Source organism: Pyxicephalus adspersus, chromosome 3 (genome assembly GCF_032062135.1).
Source record: "Pyxicephalus adspersus chromosome 3, UCB_Pads_2.0, whole genome shotgun sequence".
Taxonomy (NCBI): domain Eukaryota; kingdom Metazoa; phylum Chordata; class Amphibia; order Anura; family Pyxicephalidae; genus Pyxicephalus; species Pyxicephalus adspersus.
Genome location: NC_092860.1, coordinates 84,005,232 through 84,020,742, shown reverse-complemented (window position 1 = coordinate 84,020,742; position 15,511 = coordinate 84,005,232). Strand labels below are relative to the sequence as shown.

Here is a 15,511-nt window from a genome sequence, read left to right as displayed (position 1 = left end):
TTGTTTTTTTCTGTTCTTTTTACAGGCAATTTCCGAGAATAGTCTAGGTATAGTTTCAGATCAAGGATTTTTTGTCTTTCAGTTCTTCAGAACACATTGATCAGTCCAGGGAAATGCACTCTGATCCCTTTTTTATTTATTAAACATGTTTTTTTTTTTATTTCAGATGGCCAGTTGTTTACATGGGGACAGAACAGTCATGGTCAGCTGGGTCTTGGCCCAGGATTCACCTATCAGTCCAGTCCACAGCGAGTGAAGTCCTTGGAAGGAATACCCCTGGCTCAGGTGAAGGCAGGAGGCTTCCACAGCTTTGCCTTGTCCCTTTCTGGAGCAGTGTTTGGCTGGGGAAAGAACAACTCAGGGCAGCTTGGTCTAAATGATGAGAAAGGTAAAGTATTGGGTTTTATGGTGAGAGGAAGTGGGCTATTTTGAATTTTGGAAACAACAGACACTACTGCTGACTAAAGACAGATTAACTTCTATTAGGTCTTACATGACGTCCTTGTCTCTGCTAAGGAAATGTCTCCTCACTCTTATTTCTGTTTAACAAGTATCATGTGATTAGCAAGTGTGGTAGGTTCCAAATAGACACACAGACAACAATACCTGCCTGGTTTCATTGCAGTCTGTGTCCTTAATGGATACGAATAGAGCATCACCAACACAACAACATAAACAAATGTTTTATGTCACAAATTCAGACCATTGATTCAACTTATTTGGGTCACAAAAACACTGGTGTATTTAGGTTGGTGGGCTGGTGACTTGTTTTGGCACCTATTTACTAAGGTAAGGAGTACACTGACTACCTATTTCTTATTGAGTAGGTTTCCCCTCACCTATATTTTGTTTTGGCACCTTCCAAAAAAACAGAAGATTAGGAGAAATTTCTCAAATAAGAACAAAGACAGACAATATAATTTCTAACCCTGCCATATTATCTAAACCTAAACCAAAAGACTGTGGCTGTAAACAGGGAAATTATTAAGGGTTAGAGTAGAAATGGTGATAAAGGGTTGTTATGCTAATCCTAAATTATAATAAAGTAATACAAGTACATGCAATAAAGATTCTTATATTGTAGATCAGGAATGGCATTATCTTACACAAATTGTGTCTAGCTAAGTGCAACCTAATTCCATAATTCTTATTGTAAATGTTAACAAAAATGTACACTGCAGCCTTTATTACATATTTTAGCATTTGACACTAATGTGTGTGTCCAATGTTGCATGCTGTGGTTTTTCTTTCTTACCCCTGTGTCACTACAGGACACAGCAGTGATGTGGGGGTCAGAGGATGGAAACACAGCGCACAGTAAGGGACACAGGCCTTCCATAAGTTTGGGATTTGAGAACCATTGAATGGTAGGGAACATTGGTTGCCAACCTGAAATTGGGACCTTACCGGAGTGCTTTAATGTTATTATTGTATGTAAATGAAATATGGAAGCAAGTTGATACAAGCAAATACTTGTTAAGTGAATGACCAACAGATAATTGCTCCTCCGTCATTCTAAAGAAGATATCTGCTGGAATTTTTTTAATCATTGATTTAACTGTCCACCTAGCGATTTAGCTTATACAAATGTTTTGCATGGTATTATATAGCAGTTACAAAGGCTGAAAAAAACATGGATCCATCAGAAAGAACTTTTACCAAATGTAAATAATTTTGGAGTATTAAATATTGTTTTCAGCATATGTCAAGTAACTTATTATCACTTTGCAGTCCGTGAATCACCATGCCATGTAAAGCCTTTACGCACCCAAAAAGTTGTGTATATCAGCTGTGGGGAAGAGCATACAGCTGTCCTAACAAAGGTAATGGATAACATTTGATGCTCATGTCATGTTTCTGTACAAGCTGTTCTATAGTTATTTTGTGTCACTGACTTTTGCAGACTGGTGGACTTTTTACTTTTGGAGCTGGAGGCTGTGGGCAGCTAGGACATGATTCTTTCCATAATGAGATCAATCCCCGGCGTGTACTGGAACTGATGGGCAGTGAAGTATCTCAGATTGCATGTGGCAGGTGAGCTGACAAAGCTTAAACTATTTATTGTAAACTGTTAAAAACTGGTGTATAACATCATATAAAAAAGCCATACACTTGGTACACTTAAAGCTGAACTCTGGAGAAAGCAGAGAACTTCAATGTGGCTCCCTTCACACTGCAAGTATAAATGTTTATTTTTATCTAGGGTACATTTAAGAAGCAGTTTTGCTTACCTTGAATCTCGCTTCTGTGTGCTTTTTGCTATCTCTGCCACTGGTCCTTTGAATCCTTTGCTGCTTCTTTGGTGGTTGGCATTCTGTTGTCCTCATGTACAGTGCAAGACCAGCAGTTCTGCATTGTATGTGAGGGTTCTGGGATCCCTCTGCAACCCAGCTGCCAGGCATAAGTAAAACCCCCTAGACCAAAATTAGCATTTAACCTTTTGCAGTGCAGATGGAGCTCCACTGCAAAGGTAACTTTTGAAATTTCCCCAGATGTGGATACTATTACCTTTATTAGCATGACATAAAAGTTTGGTCTTTGTTCCTCTCTGATTTAGTTTTGCTTTGCTGCTGGGCCTTATAAGCTGGTCCTTTTCAAAAAGTCCACAACTGTAGAGTTAAAAAAACTGTGATTTGACTGGCAGTCTTTCTAATGACAATAAATTAGATTTCTAAACAAAATTAAAACTCACATGTCTAAAGCTAAATCTAACTTCTGCTATATCCTATTGATTTTTATTGAATTGTATTCTATTTAAATGATACAGCTAATATAATAAATGTGTTTGGATCTCAGTAAATTATAATATGAAGTTGGGTAAGGGAAGGTTAACTGTTAGTGGTATCAGATTGGTGTGCTGCCTGGTGCAAAAATAAATGTCAAATAACCTCCTCAGCAGTTTTTCCCTCCTTGAAAAAAACATGAGATAATGAACTCTCATGGGCACATTACAATGTGTTGCATGTTAAAAAAAACCTTAAAGCAAACTGCACCACAGATATTGTGTTTGTACACATTGCGCTTGCAGTTGTTGGCGTAGTTCCTCCTCCAGAGGATAAAAAGCAAAAGCAAGGCAAAAGTGACTTGTTTCTTCCAGGAACACAGGCACAGGAATACTGCAATTTACAGTTTACTTTTTTTGTATAATGTAATAAAGGAGGCTGTGATAGGGAAATATATATTGTAAATATGTCAAGCCTTAAAATTGTGTGCACCCATAAAATAAGCAAACATTTTGGTAGTCAAAATTTTCCAATGGCATCACCTTAGATACCATTGTGGCTCATCAGTTTAGAGTTAAAGGTAAAATAATGATCCTAGAATGATTCCCTTTCATTCACATATACATAGATACCCAGTATGTATTACCCAGTCACTGCTAAACCCTATAAGCATATAGGGGCGGTGGCCATTTAAACATTTTGTGTGTGTGTTAGATATTTTTTTTATTTATTTTTGTTACAATCACAAACCTATTTGTGATATTATTTTTTATGGTAGAGGTCCATGGGCACATTAGAGGTCTGTTAGATCCCGGTTGTCACCACTGCACTTCTTGTAAAAAATCAAGTACATAAATTACTCCCATTAAAATTTTCTTCACTGGGTCTTACAGCACAACAATCTGCATTCCATCCTATGGTGTGTTCATACTTAAAATGGGTGGGTGATTAGGACAGTAAGTGTAACTGTTCTAAAGTAAATTTGTAGAATTGCACAAATGTTATTTATCATCATTTTGCTGTAAATAGAAATGAGTAATTTACATTGGTATATGATGAAGAATAACCTATTCTCTGTAACTAGTCAAATTATTTTATTTATTTTGGCTGTTTCATTATATATACATAGTATAATATGAATAAATTACTCTTTTTGTTCCTACAGACAGCACACCATTGCCTTTGTGCCTTCTTCTGGACTCCTCTATGCATTTGGATGTGGTGCAAACGGTCAGCTTGGCACTGGACACAGAAATAATGTAATCTGTCCCACTATGGTTAAAGGGAGGTGGTCCACTCACTGCACGAAAATCCCACCTACCATTGGTAAATAATAACCACTTCATGTTGGAGGAACAGATCAGTAAGGGAAGATAAAGAATGACAGATAAAACCTTGAGTGCTGAGTTGACCCAGAATCAGCCAATTTAATAAAGCCCTTACTCCTCCACCCAGAATTAGTGTCAGCCATTATAACCACCCTCCCCAAATCGGTGTATTATGAGCAATATAATAAAGAAGTTGACCCACTCCATAACTCCCCACCCAGAATCTGTTTGGGGGAATGAATAAAAACATCTTATTCACCTATTGTATTTTTTAAAATACTAATAGATAAATTGGATGGATAAAGAGGTGATGGTGGCAATCTTGGAGCTGGTGAGACAATCCTGGCAATACTTGAGCAGTAATGTAGTCTTAGTGGTGACTGGAGCCCTCCAAAACTGAGCTGCTAGTGCAAGACTGAGGCAGCAATCATGACCTCAACATTCCCCAGGTGGGATCAGCGGTATAGTCATCTAGGTGCCCATAAAACCATCTTCAGTCAGGGTACAGGTGTTACTGTGGCATTCACTTGTTCACAAAGCTGAGGGGCCAGTTTAAAAGGTTCATTGGGCCAGATTTGACATAAGAATCATAGTTTGAAGACCCCTGCTACAAAACAACATAGCCTACATTTAAAAGGGAATGTAGAAATGCCATACAATGTTTTGCACTGCATTTGCATTCTTTTATCAAGTATTCTTGTAAGTTAGGCTTCCAGAATATACAAAAAAACAATTGTTAATTATCATAATATTATAAAGTTTACTGTTTTCATTTATCTAATATGCCATACCTGCTCTAATATGAACATTATTTATACAGATCCTTCTTCATATAATATCATCAAGCAGATTTTCTGTGGATGGGACAAAACATTTGTACTCTGCTCAAAGTCAGGGGTAAGTTATAGGAAATATTATGCTAGAAAAGAATATGATATGATTATGATAATAATCTTGTCTTCCATGTGCGTACTAACTACCAGGGTTAGAAGGGTAGCAACAAGTTATTTAAGGGTGATTTAAGGCTTACTAAATTTATTAAGAAGTTAAATGGGAATATTTTAAATAAAAACACGTTGTAAGGTTTCTTTAAAATAAACCTGAACTCTCACTTCCTTATACATACATATTATGTCCTTTTATTGGCAGGAGGTGGGAAAGAAATGGGACTTTACAGAGAAAAAGTAAGAGTATGTAGCTGATAATTCCTCAGAGGAGAACATAAAGATATCCAGAGTTCAGGTACACTATAGATAGTGTTAAATGTGGGTTATAAGTCTCACCCTTGATTTTCAGATAAATTAAACAGTAAATACAATGAATTGAATTATTGTATTTTCTCAGTTGGACTTTACATGTGTTATTGTACACAGGAACAGCTGCATTTTGACAACTGCTCCTGGTGTGTAATACAAAACTAGTAATATTGGTGGGGAATGCAGCTTTGGGTAAGGAAGTGACAACATTGTGACAATTTTGACTTTTAATGATTCATTGTGATTAAAATGTATGTATCGCCAAATCTTATTTTGTACAGTATAGTTTTGTATAGAATAGAAAAGTGGTAACAACTTTTTTTTTACTTTGTCCATTAAAGAAATTCTCGAAGCTTCATGTCCCCTCTTAGAAAGTTTTCCCCGGAAAGGGGTTGCCATTGGAAGATTTCCCCCCACATATCCGTCTGATTATAATCATAACATGTTGGATTTCCCCTCACTATCTGCATCAATGACAGTGGTCATTGGGTAATACAGAGCAAGTGACGGCATTAGAAACTCAAAGAAGTTCTAGTTCATCCAGTATTTAAAACTAAACTTAATTTTGATATAGACACACATTAAAATTGTTTTGTAGGCATTATTTAGTTTGCATATCTAGATTTTCTCTGTTCTTTTTTAGAACCCTGAGCCCGCTGAGGACTTTCGTGCTTGCCAGAACAAAATTTATACCAGCTGCATAAATGATGAAACCATCGATGACTGGGGACAGAAAGTAATAGAAAATAGTAATTCCAACACAATGAAGTATGTAATTAAGTAAAAATAGTATTTGTTCATTGAAATAGTACATACTGGAAAACATACCCTAGACAATAGATGGTTATTGATGACTATACTATATAGAAAGGGAATCCTTATACTAAGTTAAACATTGTTGGCAGGCTGACATCAGCTTGCTTAGATTGTTCTAGGCTTAAGAAATGTCCCAAATTACAGTGACAATGTATTTAGCATGCATTAGAGTACTAGAGTGCCAGGGCTGCTATCATAGGGGGACAAAGGGCTATTTTTGTACTGGGCCCCAGTCTAAAGAGTTTGACTTTTGCAATGTTGAGACTTTTAGACAAAGGGGAAATAGGCTAAAAATATCTTATAGCAGTCCTGTAGAGTTCTTATTTTTTTGTCTTTCTGGCTGCTGAGACAATTGTCTGATTTGCTAAAGGAGTTGGGAATCCTTTAGAACAGGGGTGCCCACACTTGTTTGGCTTGAAAGCTTTTTTTAAAATGACCAAGTCAACATGATCTACCAACAATAAAAATGCTACACATATATTTATTGATATATATACTGAGTATACTTTATATTTAAAATATATATTGTTTACCTTGCATAACAGCATGAACATGTGTGGCACAATACAATTCTGTACATTTTTGGCCATTACCTTACTCCGATGATGTCTTAAACTGAAAAGAACCAGCCAAGGTTGCATAGTCCGGACTGTAGTTGCTGGTAGCCAGCCTCAAACAGACTTCTAAATGATCATCAGCCATGGTGGAACAGTATTTGGACCTAATAACTCCTGTGCGCGGTAGAGTTTATTTTGAAAGGCACGGCTCTGCAATCTACTCACGCTGCCGTTGCAATCTACCAGTAGATCGCGATCCACATGTTGGGCACCCCTGCTTTAGAATATCTTTACTTCAATTATCCAATTATATAGAGATAAACAAGTAAACTATTAGTAAACTAAAATGTGTTTTTCACATGATTGAATAATTTAGGTGAATCTTTATTAAGTACATAAATATTAAAGTAAAAATTAAAGTAAATAAGCTTGTATGTTTGGTAGTGATATTTATAGAATATTTGGGTATTCAGATTTTTTGGAATATTTGGTATCTCGAGTCTTTGAGCTGATTTACCATCACAGTTCATGCTGTGTATTTGCAATATGAAAAGTTTAAATATGAAGTAAAACATATACCCCTAAATCCAAGTCAGTCCTTTTTAATTTTATGGACTGGACACATCTGATACATGTAATTTTGTGTCAGGCAACATTTACAATTGTAACATGACTAGGCTATCATTATTAGGAAGAAGTTTATAAGCCAAGCTGGAATAATTCATCTAACTGGTACACATATGACACATATAACATAACACACACAGCATACTGCAGAATTGTCCATTAAACAAGCTGTGTTTTCCAGCTTTTAAAGGCTCTTTTCTATTCTCTATTTCACAGTGGCATAGTACAAACACTTTCCTCCTCTGCCTGCTGGAATGGAAGCTTCCTGGAAAAGAAGTAAGTACAAAAATCACAGCCTGGATTTATAACACAACGTGAAGGGGAGTTTTCCATAACAAATTGTAGAATTCATAGACTGTATCTAAAATCTGATTCCAGCCATCATTAATAAATTGTAGTAAGAAAATCAAATGGATTCAGGTTTTTATAATGACACAGCTTTCATATATAAGTCCCACTGTCCCCAGGGCTGTTGTGCAAAAAAAATGTATTTTGTTGTTTGTTTGTTTCTTATATAGAAATGATGAGCATTTTAAAACAAGTCCGAGGATTCCAGGAATAGATATGGTGTCCATTCAAGTCCTGTTTGAAAAGCTGATGAACTCCCAGCATTCAAGGCTACTAGAGCAGGTAAATCCTAGTGCGTACTGTGGTTATATGAATTAAATGAATTATTCAGTAATAATAGTAAGCCATTATCAACAGCAGCTAAGACCCAGTACCTACCATATATACATTTTATAAAGGTACTTTTTAATGTACATATTAAGAATACAGGAAAAGGCTTTGTTTCAAACATAAAATGCTATAATAAATAAAAAGTATTTTGCACTTTTGAGTTAGTTATAATGGGACTCTTGCTTCTAAATGATCTTTTTTTGCATGGTTGTTTAACAAATTATTTATTAATGTCTCTGAAGGCAGGTGTTTGTTATACATTTAATATGGGAACACAGTGCCATCTACTGGTTTATCCCAGGTTTAATCTGATATTCTTTTTCTACCAACTTTTTGAAGGGGAAAAAAATCTTGGTTTTTACTCAAGTGTATATATGGTAATTGTGAATATGTTTGCCTCCTCCTGTGAAGATACTGTTCCCTTAACATTTGACTCGTGTCCAAGCTCTGAATCATGTCCATATGCCTTTGTTTTCTAACCAACGATATTATTTTTATTGGCATGCACTGACCTACAGTAATTAATTTAGCTGAATACATCTGTAATGCAGAAGCTGTTGCAATAAAATGGGTTTAGTAAGATACAGGTAGTCCCCGGGTTACATACGAGATAGGGACTGTAGGTTTGTTCTTAAGTTGAAATTGTATGTAAGTTGGAACAGATACATTATTTTAATAAATGCAATTAGGACAGATGTTTGTCTCAACATATTATTAGGCAGTGTGGTGTCAGTTACTGTATAAAATCCTCACTGTAAGCTAATCACAAACGAAGCAAAAAAAAAAAACTTTATGAAGCCTAGACATTTATTAACTTCTGGAGCAAGCTGTGCTTTGATATGCAAATAGAAACAACTGCAGACTTTGTCTTGGTCATTAAAGAGTTACAAGATGTTGCAGAAGAGCAAACGATTTCTACTGCAAGTCATACAAACCACCCCCTCCCCTCAACAAGCCTCCATCCTGCACAGGATTGTTCTATCAAGGAGTTGTCTGTATGTCAGATGTCCTTAACTCGGGGGTTACCTGTACAACAAGAAGTATTGACAACAGCTGTAAACTGTAAAGCTGTAAAGTCTGATGATGCCTGGCTCAGTTGCAAAGCCAAATCTTAGAGATAGGATAAATTTGCCCACTGTATCTGATGCAGCAAAGTATGGTAAATGATCTTCTCCTTCCTGACTTGGTGGCTTTATGATTGTTTGCTTGCTATGTTAAATTTTAATAAAAGTTTTTTCTTTTTTTTTTTTTTTGATAGATTCTTAAGGGCTTTGAAAGTTTTTTGATCCCGCAGCTATCCAGCTCTCCACCAGATGTAGAAGCAATGCGTATTTACCTCATACTCCCAGAATTCCCTTTGCTGCAAGACTCAAAGTACTACATAACACTGACTCTGCCATTAGCCATGGCAATCTTAAGGCTGGATACCAACCCAAGCAAAGTGCTGGGTAACATTCTCTTTATAGTGTTCTGTTTTACGGTATGTTCACCGTGAGTTATGGTTAGAGTGGGAAAGAGTGAAACCTCAAAATTCATTTCTTCTCAATTCCCCCCTTGGTAAAAAGGTGTCAGAGGGACAGGATGTAATTGGAAATGTCAGTGGCTTTATTGCTATGTCAGTGACTTTGTTGTTTTTTTCCTGTTGCCACTGAAAAGTTTTCTTATCAGTTCCTTTCCATAGTGATTGGGAACAGAGAAACAAATAAAAACCAGGGAGCCCAAGACAGCAACAAAGCCTGACATATTTTTACCCTTCCCCACTCTATTAGGAACAGTAAGTAATAACGTTCTGGAGGGGTATTGGTATGTTTGGTTTTCAAGCAGTTCTGTTCAGTGGGATTCCTAAGGCTGACCAAACATTTTGTTTCTCAAATAAAGAGTGGCAATACATAATTCAAAGCAACCAATCAGACTGCATTGTGCCCTAGTCTGGCCAAAGGTCAAAGCCTCCCGGGATACCTACATCACGCATTCCGGGAGGCTCTTGGGTGCGCCTTCAGGGCATGCCCGAGCATCTCGGACATGCACAGAAGGAGCTTTTTGGTGAAAAGAGAAAAAGTTTCTGATCTTACACATGCGCAGTGAGATCGGCAAGTTTTTTTTCCAACCTACGTCACCCGATCTTGCTCCTGGGTCGGATGACTTAGAAAGAAGAACCAGGAAGAGGCGAACATGGCGCCACCTGGCGGGCCGGCTCGGAGACAGATGCTTGGATGCTGCGGGACCTGATGGAAGACACTCCTGGATAGATTGTACAGCCCTGTAGGATTGAAGGTAGGTGTATTTTTTTGTTTTAAGCACTTTTCAGTTTAGTTCCTCTTTAAGCCAAGTCTATTTTGATTGGTTACTTTTGGTCAGAATAAGCTCTCTTATGTTGGTAATACAGACAGGGAAAGAGTACAAACATTATTTCAGTAGTACTGTTTTATTCTTACCTTGGTTATGTTCAAACCAAACCCCAGGTACATCTATATTTATAGGATAGCCAGTAATACTACAGGAAGACTTAGACAGTATTTATAGCTAGATTATAGCAATGTTTAATGTTATTTTTTATAATTCATGTAATATTCATTCATTTATTTTTTTATCTATTTAGATAATTGGTGGTCTCAGGTTTGCCCAAACTACTTTTTCAGATTAATCGACCTTTATAAAGGAGCGGTGGTCTATCTTCTGAATGGACGAAAGACTTTGCTGATCCCTGTGCTGTTCACCAGCTATATCACAGCTGCTCTCAGGCTCCTGGAAAAGCTACACAAGGTGATTATAAGACACGGAGATAGAAATATTTTATAGAGGTGATCACGTTTTTATAAAGGGGCATGCTGCAAGGATCTGTAACAGTGCACAGAACCTTGTTATGATAAAACACCATTGTTTAGAAAACGTATCACTCAACCATTAATATCCCAGGTTGGTCCAACAGGGATAAGAAATGGTTTTGTCTGAGGCTTTTTGGTTGCAAGGCACAGCTTCTACTGCTCTCAGTTCTTCTGAGTAAACAATCCTGCAGATTACATGGAGAGAAGGATCAACTGGGTCTAATATGTGAGATTTTACTGTCAGTTTGACAGCTGGTTCTGCTATGTCAATTGAGAGTCATAGTGAATTCTGAAGGACTGGGGTATCCCTTCTGCTTTTTAAAATTGAGCTCAATCCAAAAATATTGTTTAAGATATAACAGGGAAAGGTTAAACCTTTATTGGGTTTTATTGCTGTCTGTGTCCCTGCTAAAAAGTTTGCCTAGAGTTCCACTTTACTAACTAGTTATCTTTGGTATGAATAAATAAACACAGAGTTTATTTATATTATAATGTTTACCATTTATCTGTAGTAAATCTACAGGTCCAATTTCTCTGATCTAAAAAAGCTGTTTCGTTTTAGATGGAGCATTTTGCACTCTTTTTATATGATTACAAAGCAAAAGTTTCATTTTGTTTCCAGGTAAATGTGAAGGTGCAGCATGTGGAGCATGATAAATTCTATATCCCAGAGATATCGAGCCTGGTGGACATCCAAGAAGATTACCTCATGTGGTTCCTGAACCAAGCAGGATTGGTATGTGTAACTGGTTAGTCCAGCTTTAGGGCAAGGACAGGGTTTTGTTCATGTCCATTCTTCTTCTTTCCCCATACAAGTCAATAGGAATGTAAAAGCTTCATGAAGCCGGTCACATGCACTCATCTACAAATTCTGAATAATCTCTGAATGTACCTAATGTATACTTCATATGTGAGCACAGACCCTTAGTATTATGCTTTCCTATTTTGGTTGGAAACACCTTAATATTTTCTTAGCATACATCTCCATTCAGTAACCATCTGGATGTAATATAAAATCATGAAAATGTTCCTGTGTGTTTTTTTTTCTGAGCTGGATATGTCTGTACACCCATCTTACCATCCTTGTTTGTAATAATATCACCCCTGTTAATAATAAATAGATGGTAACAATATTGTTTTTTTGTTTTTATCTTCACAGAAGGTGCGTGCTTCCATTATGCAGGTAATATGTTTTGTTATCTGTGTTTTTGTTTGTGTAGCGTATTAATGTATCAGCTTGCAATAGAAGAATATATTATGAGTCATTGAATAAGTTGTTTTTAATGAGGTATGATAATGTCCTCTGCCTATGCACCCTCTTTCCTCATTCACACTCGTCCTTTATTTTTCACTGCAGTGAAGTTGTATAATATCACACCATTCACACATTAGGTGTTCAGACAGGGAATGCTATCTTTCACATGAGTTTATTATAAAAAACGTCTAATTTTCTATCTTTTTTTATTAGATATAAAAGTTTAATCAAACAACAAAATAAAAATAATTATATCAACATATGTTAATGTAATACCCACCCTGTTTTTATGATTTTATGTAGGCACATGGCTTGTATGGTGCTACAGATGATGGCGTTATACTGCTTCTTACAATAATACATTTCAATAGTTGGCCAATCAGTCTGACTGTGCAAATTATTTTAAGCACCCTTTGGATTTTGTATAACTGTGTAATAGAAGCCCCACATTAACAATTTTCTCATTTGGGATCTATTTATGTGTGTTCTCATGCTACTGAATTGTTGGTAATTCAAAAGAAAATTGCTTAATTCGATTTAAAGTGTATGGCCGGTTTATGTCTTCCTTTAAAAACAGTGCACTGCCTGTGGGGCTAATCTTAGTTAAGCAAGAAACCTGAATAATACCAGTTTGATGCAGAACTCCTAATCTACAAATCTCTAAATTTATTATTTAATAACAAAACATTGTGCATGTAAAAATGTGAAAGACACTAGTAATAAAAAATGCACTGAAAATACATTCTAATTTTAATTAAAATAGAACTCTGGACATAAATTAAAATTATTACCAATACTTCCTGCTGATGAAGAATATAATACATGGTTTACTACTGGGTAGTCTAAAGTAGATAGATTCTAGGCACTGTTGAGTCATTTCCAATGCAGTATCTGCTGGTCCTGCACTGTACACAATGATCTTGCTAAAAGGGGATCTATTGTAGCTCATTCAGAGAAATGGGGAAGGGTCATTATAACTGAGAAATAAAACTGCTGGACTGTGGAATATGGTGCATATTCTTTTTACTGGATCATCTTTATCTGCTATTTGTTTTATTTATATCTGGCTATAACACAACACTGGCCTCGTCCACACAATCATGACTACTTCAGATAGTGTATGTGTTTTATCTCTGTCTCTCTCCAGGATTCAGTGACGCTCTGTTCTTATCCATTTGTGTTTGATGCTCCAGCCAAGACCAAAATGTTACAGACCGACGCGGAACTACAGATGCAGGTACCTAACGTAAATCAGTTTTATTATATCATTACATGTATATTTCCTAAAATAGCTTGGGACATGCTCTAAATCTAAGTAGGCTTAGTGGGCTTTGTATTTTCCACAACTAGATGTTCTAGGGCTTGGGTTGAATGGCAGCCAAATAAATAAACTCTTCTATTTTGTGTGTGTTGGGTTGGGGTGGAGTTAAAATACTTTACTTCTGCTTTAGGATTGAGTTTAAACTTCCATGATTTACACAGAATATACATATAATATAATATATTATATACATATAATATACATGGGTTTGTAGTTCACCTTTAATGTGGACTTTTTTACATTGGGTGGTGCCCTGCTGCAAGCCACACTAGCAATCAATCTGACATCACTTCTGTGTACTAATAACTGATCTAGCTGGCATTTTCAGTTGTGTTGAAAATGGTCTTCCAAAAAGTTACATTTCAATAGGAAACCATGTCCTGTAAAACCACAACAATTTAGTATCATAGGGCTAGGTAAATTGATCTTGTTATTTTTTACAATGGGCTCAAAAATATCACTTTATCTGTAAATCTTTGCAAAAAAAATACAAAAAAGCAAAATAAAGAAATAACTATGGAGTTCACACACTTTGAGGCATGTAGAGTTAATTAGGAAACTGAGAACATGTAAAAGGCTTTGTGCCCATGATGCATTAGGGGATTCCCCTGCTCTGGACTTGCTAAACGTTGCTGGTTAACAAATTGGTGGGTGAATAGAATATATATGCTTGTACTGTATTTTAGAGGCATATACAGCAAGCTGGACATAGACAACTCTTCTTCGGTATATTTAAACTGCAGTTAAAGCCATATATCCTTTTAGCTTCTAAGATGATCTGAATAGAAACCTTTGTTTTTTTACATAGGTGGCGGTGAATGGCGCTAATCTACAAAATGTGTTCACACTGCTGTCTCTGGAGCCCACTCTGGCCAGGAACCCTTTCCTGGTCCTCCATGTAAGAAGGGCCAGCTTGGTGGCAGATGCCCTGAGGGAGCTGAGTATCCACTCTGATGTAGATTTGAAGAAGCCTTTGAAGGTAGGTAAATATATCAAGCCATCCTTACAAAGGCACGGCAAGTCAAATATTAACGGTACTATTGTGTTTTAAAAACGGAGATGCCTGTAGCAGCCAGTCCCTATTCATTAAAACTGTTTCTGTTGCTTTCATACTATTACTATATTAACATTTTTTCTGTGACACATTTTTGACATTTACATGTACATATATTGTATATGCAGCTACAGTGCAGGTATAAGTTTGCCATCTGATCCCTATTGTTGAGGCATTGAGGAATCACCATATTTCTCAGATTACTCTGTGTTTCTCAGAATTACAACAATCATTAATTTAAAATATATGCAAAACACTTACAGAATGCAATGTCCTACACACAAATGTAATATCTTCACACAAGTCCGGCACAGCAGCTATCACAGTGAGAGCAGCACCAAAAGGATAAGAGAGAAATTCTGAGAAACAGCTCTGACTTACCTGAACACACGTTAATACTTTTTAGAGTAAAGATTCTCCACCAACCCTTCTCCCCTGAAGTAGCAGGAGAATTACCTGCGAAACGCATCAGAATTCTAGTTTATCAGTTCTGTATTGTAGTTGAAATTGATAAAAAAGACTGTCTGTATACATGTTTCTTTTGGTTTATGTAACCACTGCAATATGCACAATTTTTCAACTGTGAAATAATAAAGATGTGGAACTTTTATGCTAATCAACTTTTGTACATGTGTGCTCCCTACTTTATCACTTTATTGATTGATTGTGAGGAAGGACAAACTTCTTTTCTGTTTCATTGCAATCGCTGCATGCTTTACCTGTATAGCAATGAATGGTAAAAATTGAAGTGATTTGGATAATTTATGGACACAAATGCATGAGTTTTCCAACTATTAACTTTTTTTCTACATCATTTTTATAAACTCAGCCATCCAAGGGTTCTATTTACATTGATTTAGTTTAAATCAAGCCTATAGCTAGGTTGAATTGCTTATTCATGTGTTAAATTGCTTTCGCAGATACATCTAATATCCCGTCACTTGCACAAACATTAGTCCATGTATGACTGCCTTCTATGACATCTATAGTAAATATCCATGTTAAATACTTTTCAATGAGTACAATAAAATGGCCTTACTCAGTCTCTTTTTAGGAAGTTAGGGGCTTCCC

General features: G+C 36.4%; 1 protein-coding gene across 2 annotated transcripts in view; it reads left to right on the top strand.

Moving 5' to 3' along the window:
- HERC3 (HECT and RLD domain containing E3 ubiquitin protein ligase 3) overlaps nucleotides 1-15,511 on the top strand; it is a 34,709-nt gene that overhangs the window by 12,611 nt on the left and 6,587 nt on the right. The window contains exons 5-18 of one of the 2 annotated variants that reach the window (XM_072405511.1): nucleotides 167-388; nucleotides 1,732-1,823; nucleotides 1,904-2,034; nucleotides 3,889-4,049; nucleotides 4,872-4,948; nucleotides 5,951-6,075; nucleotides 7,524-7,583; nucleotides 7,826-7,937; nucleotides 9,244-9,433; nucleotides 10,585-10,748; nucleotides 11,433-11,546; nucleotides 11,970-11,993; nucleotides 13,213-13,302; nucleotides 14,195-14,365. In XM_072405511.1, the coding sequence (XP_072261612.1) occupies nucleotides 167-388; nucleotides 1,732-1,823; nucleotides 1,904-2,034; nucleotides 3,889-4,049; nucleotides 4,872-4,948; nucleotides 5,951-6,075; nucleotides 7,524-7,583; nucleotides 7,826-7,937; nucleotides 9,244-9,433; nucleotides 10,585-10,748; nucleotides 11,433-11,546; nucleotides 11,970-11,993; nucleotides 13,213-13,302; nucleotides 14,195-14,365 (1,733 nt within the window). Of the gene's footprint in view, nucleotides 1-166; nucleotides 389-1,731; nucleotides 1,824-1,903; nucleotides 2,035-3,888; nucleotides 4,050-4,871; nucleotides 4,949-5,950; nucleotides 6,076-7,523; nucleotides 7,584-7,825; nucleotides 7,938-9,243; nucleotides 10,260-10,584; nucleotides 10,749-11,432; nucleotides 11,547-11,969; nucleotides 11,994-13,212; nucleotides 13,303-14,194; nucleotides 14,366-15,511 lie in introns of those variants that run through there. The other variant, XR_011919917.1, reaches the window with a different exon arrangement.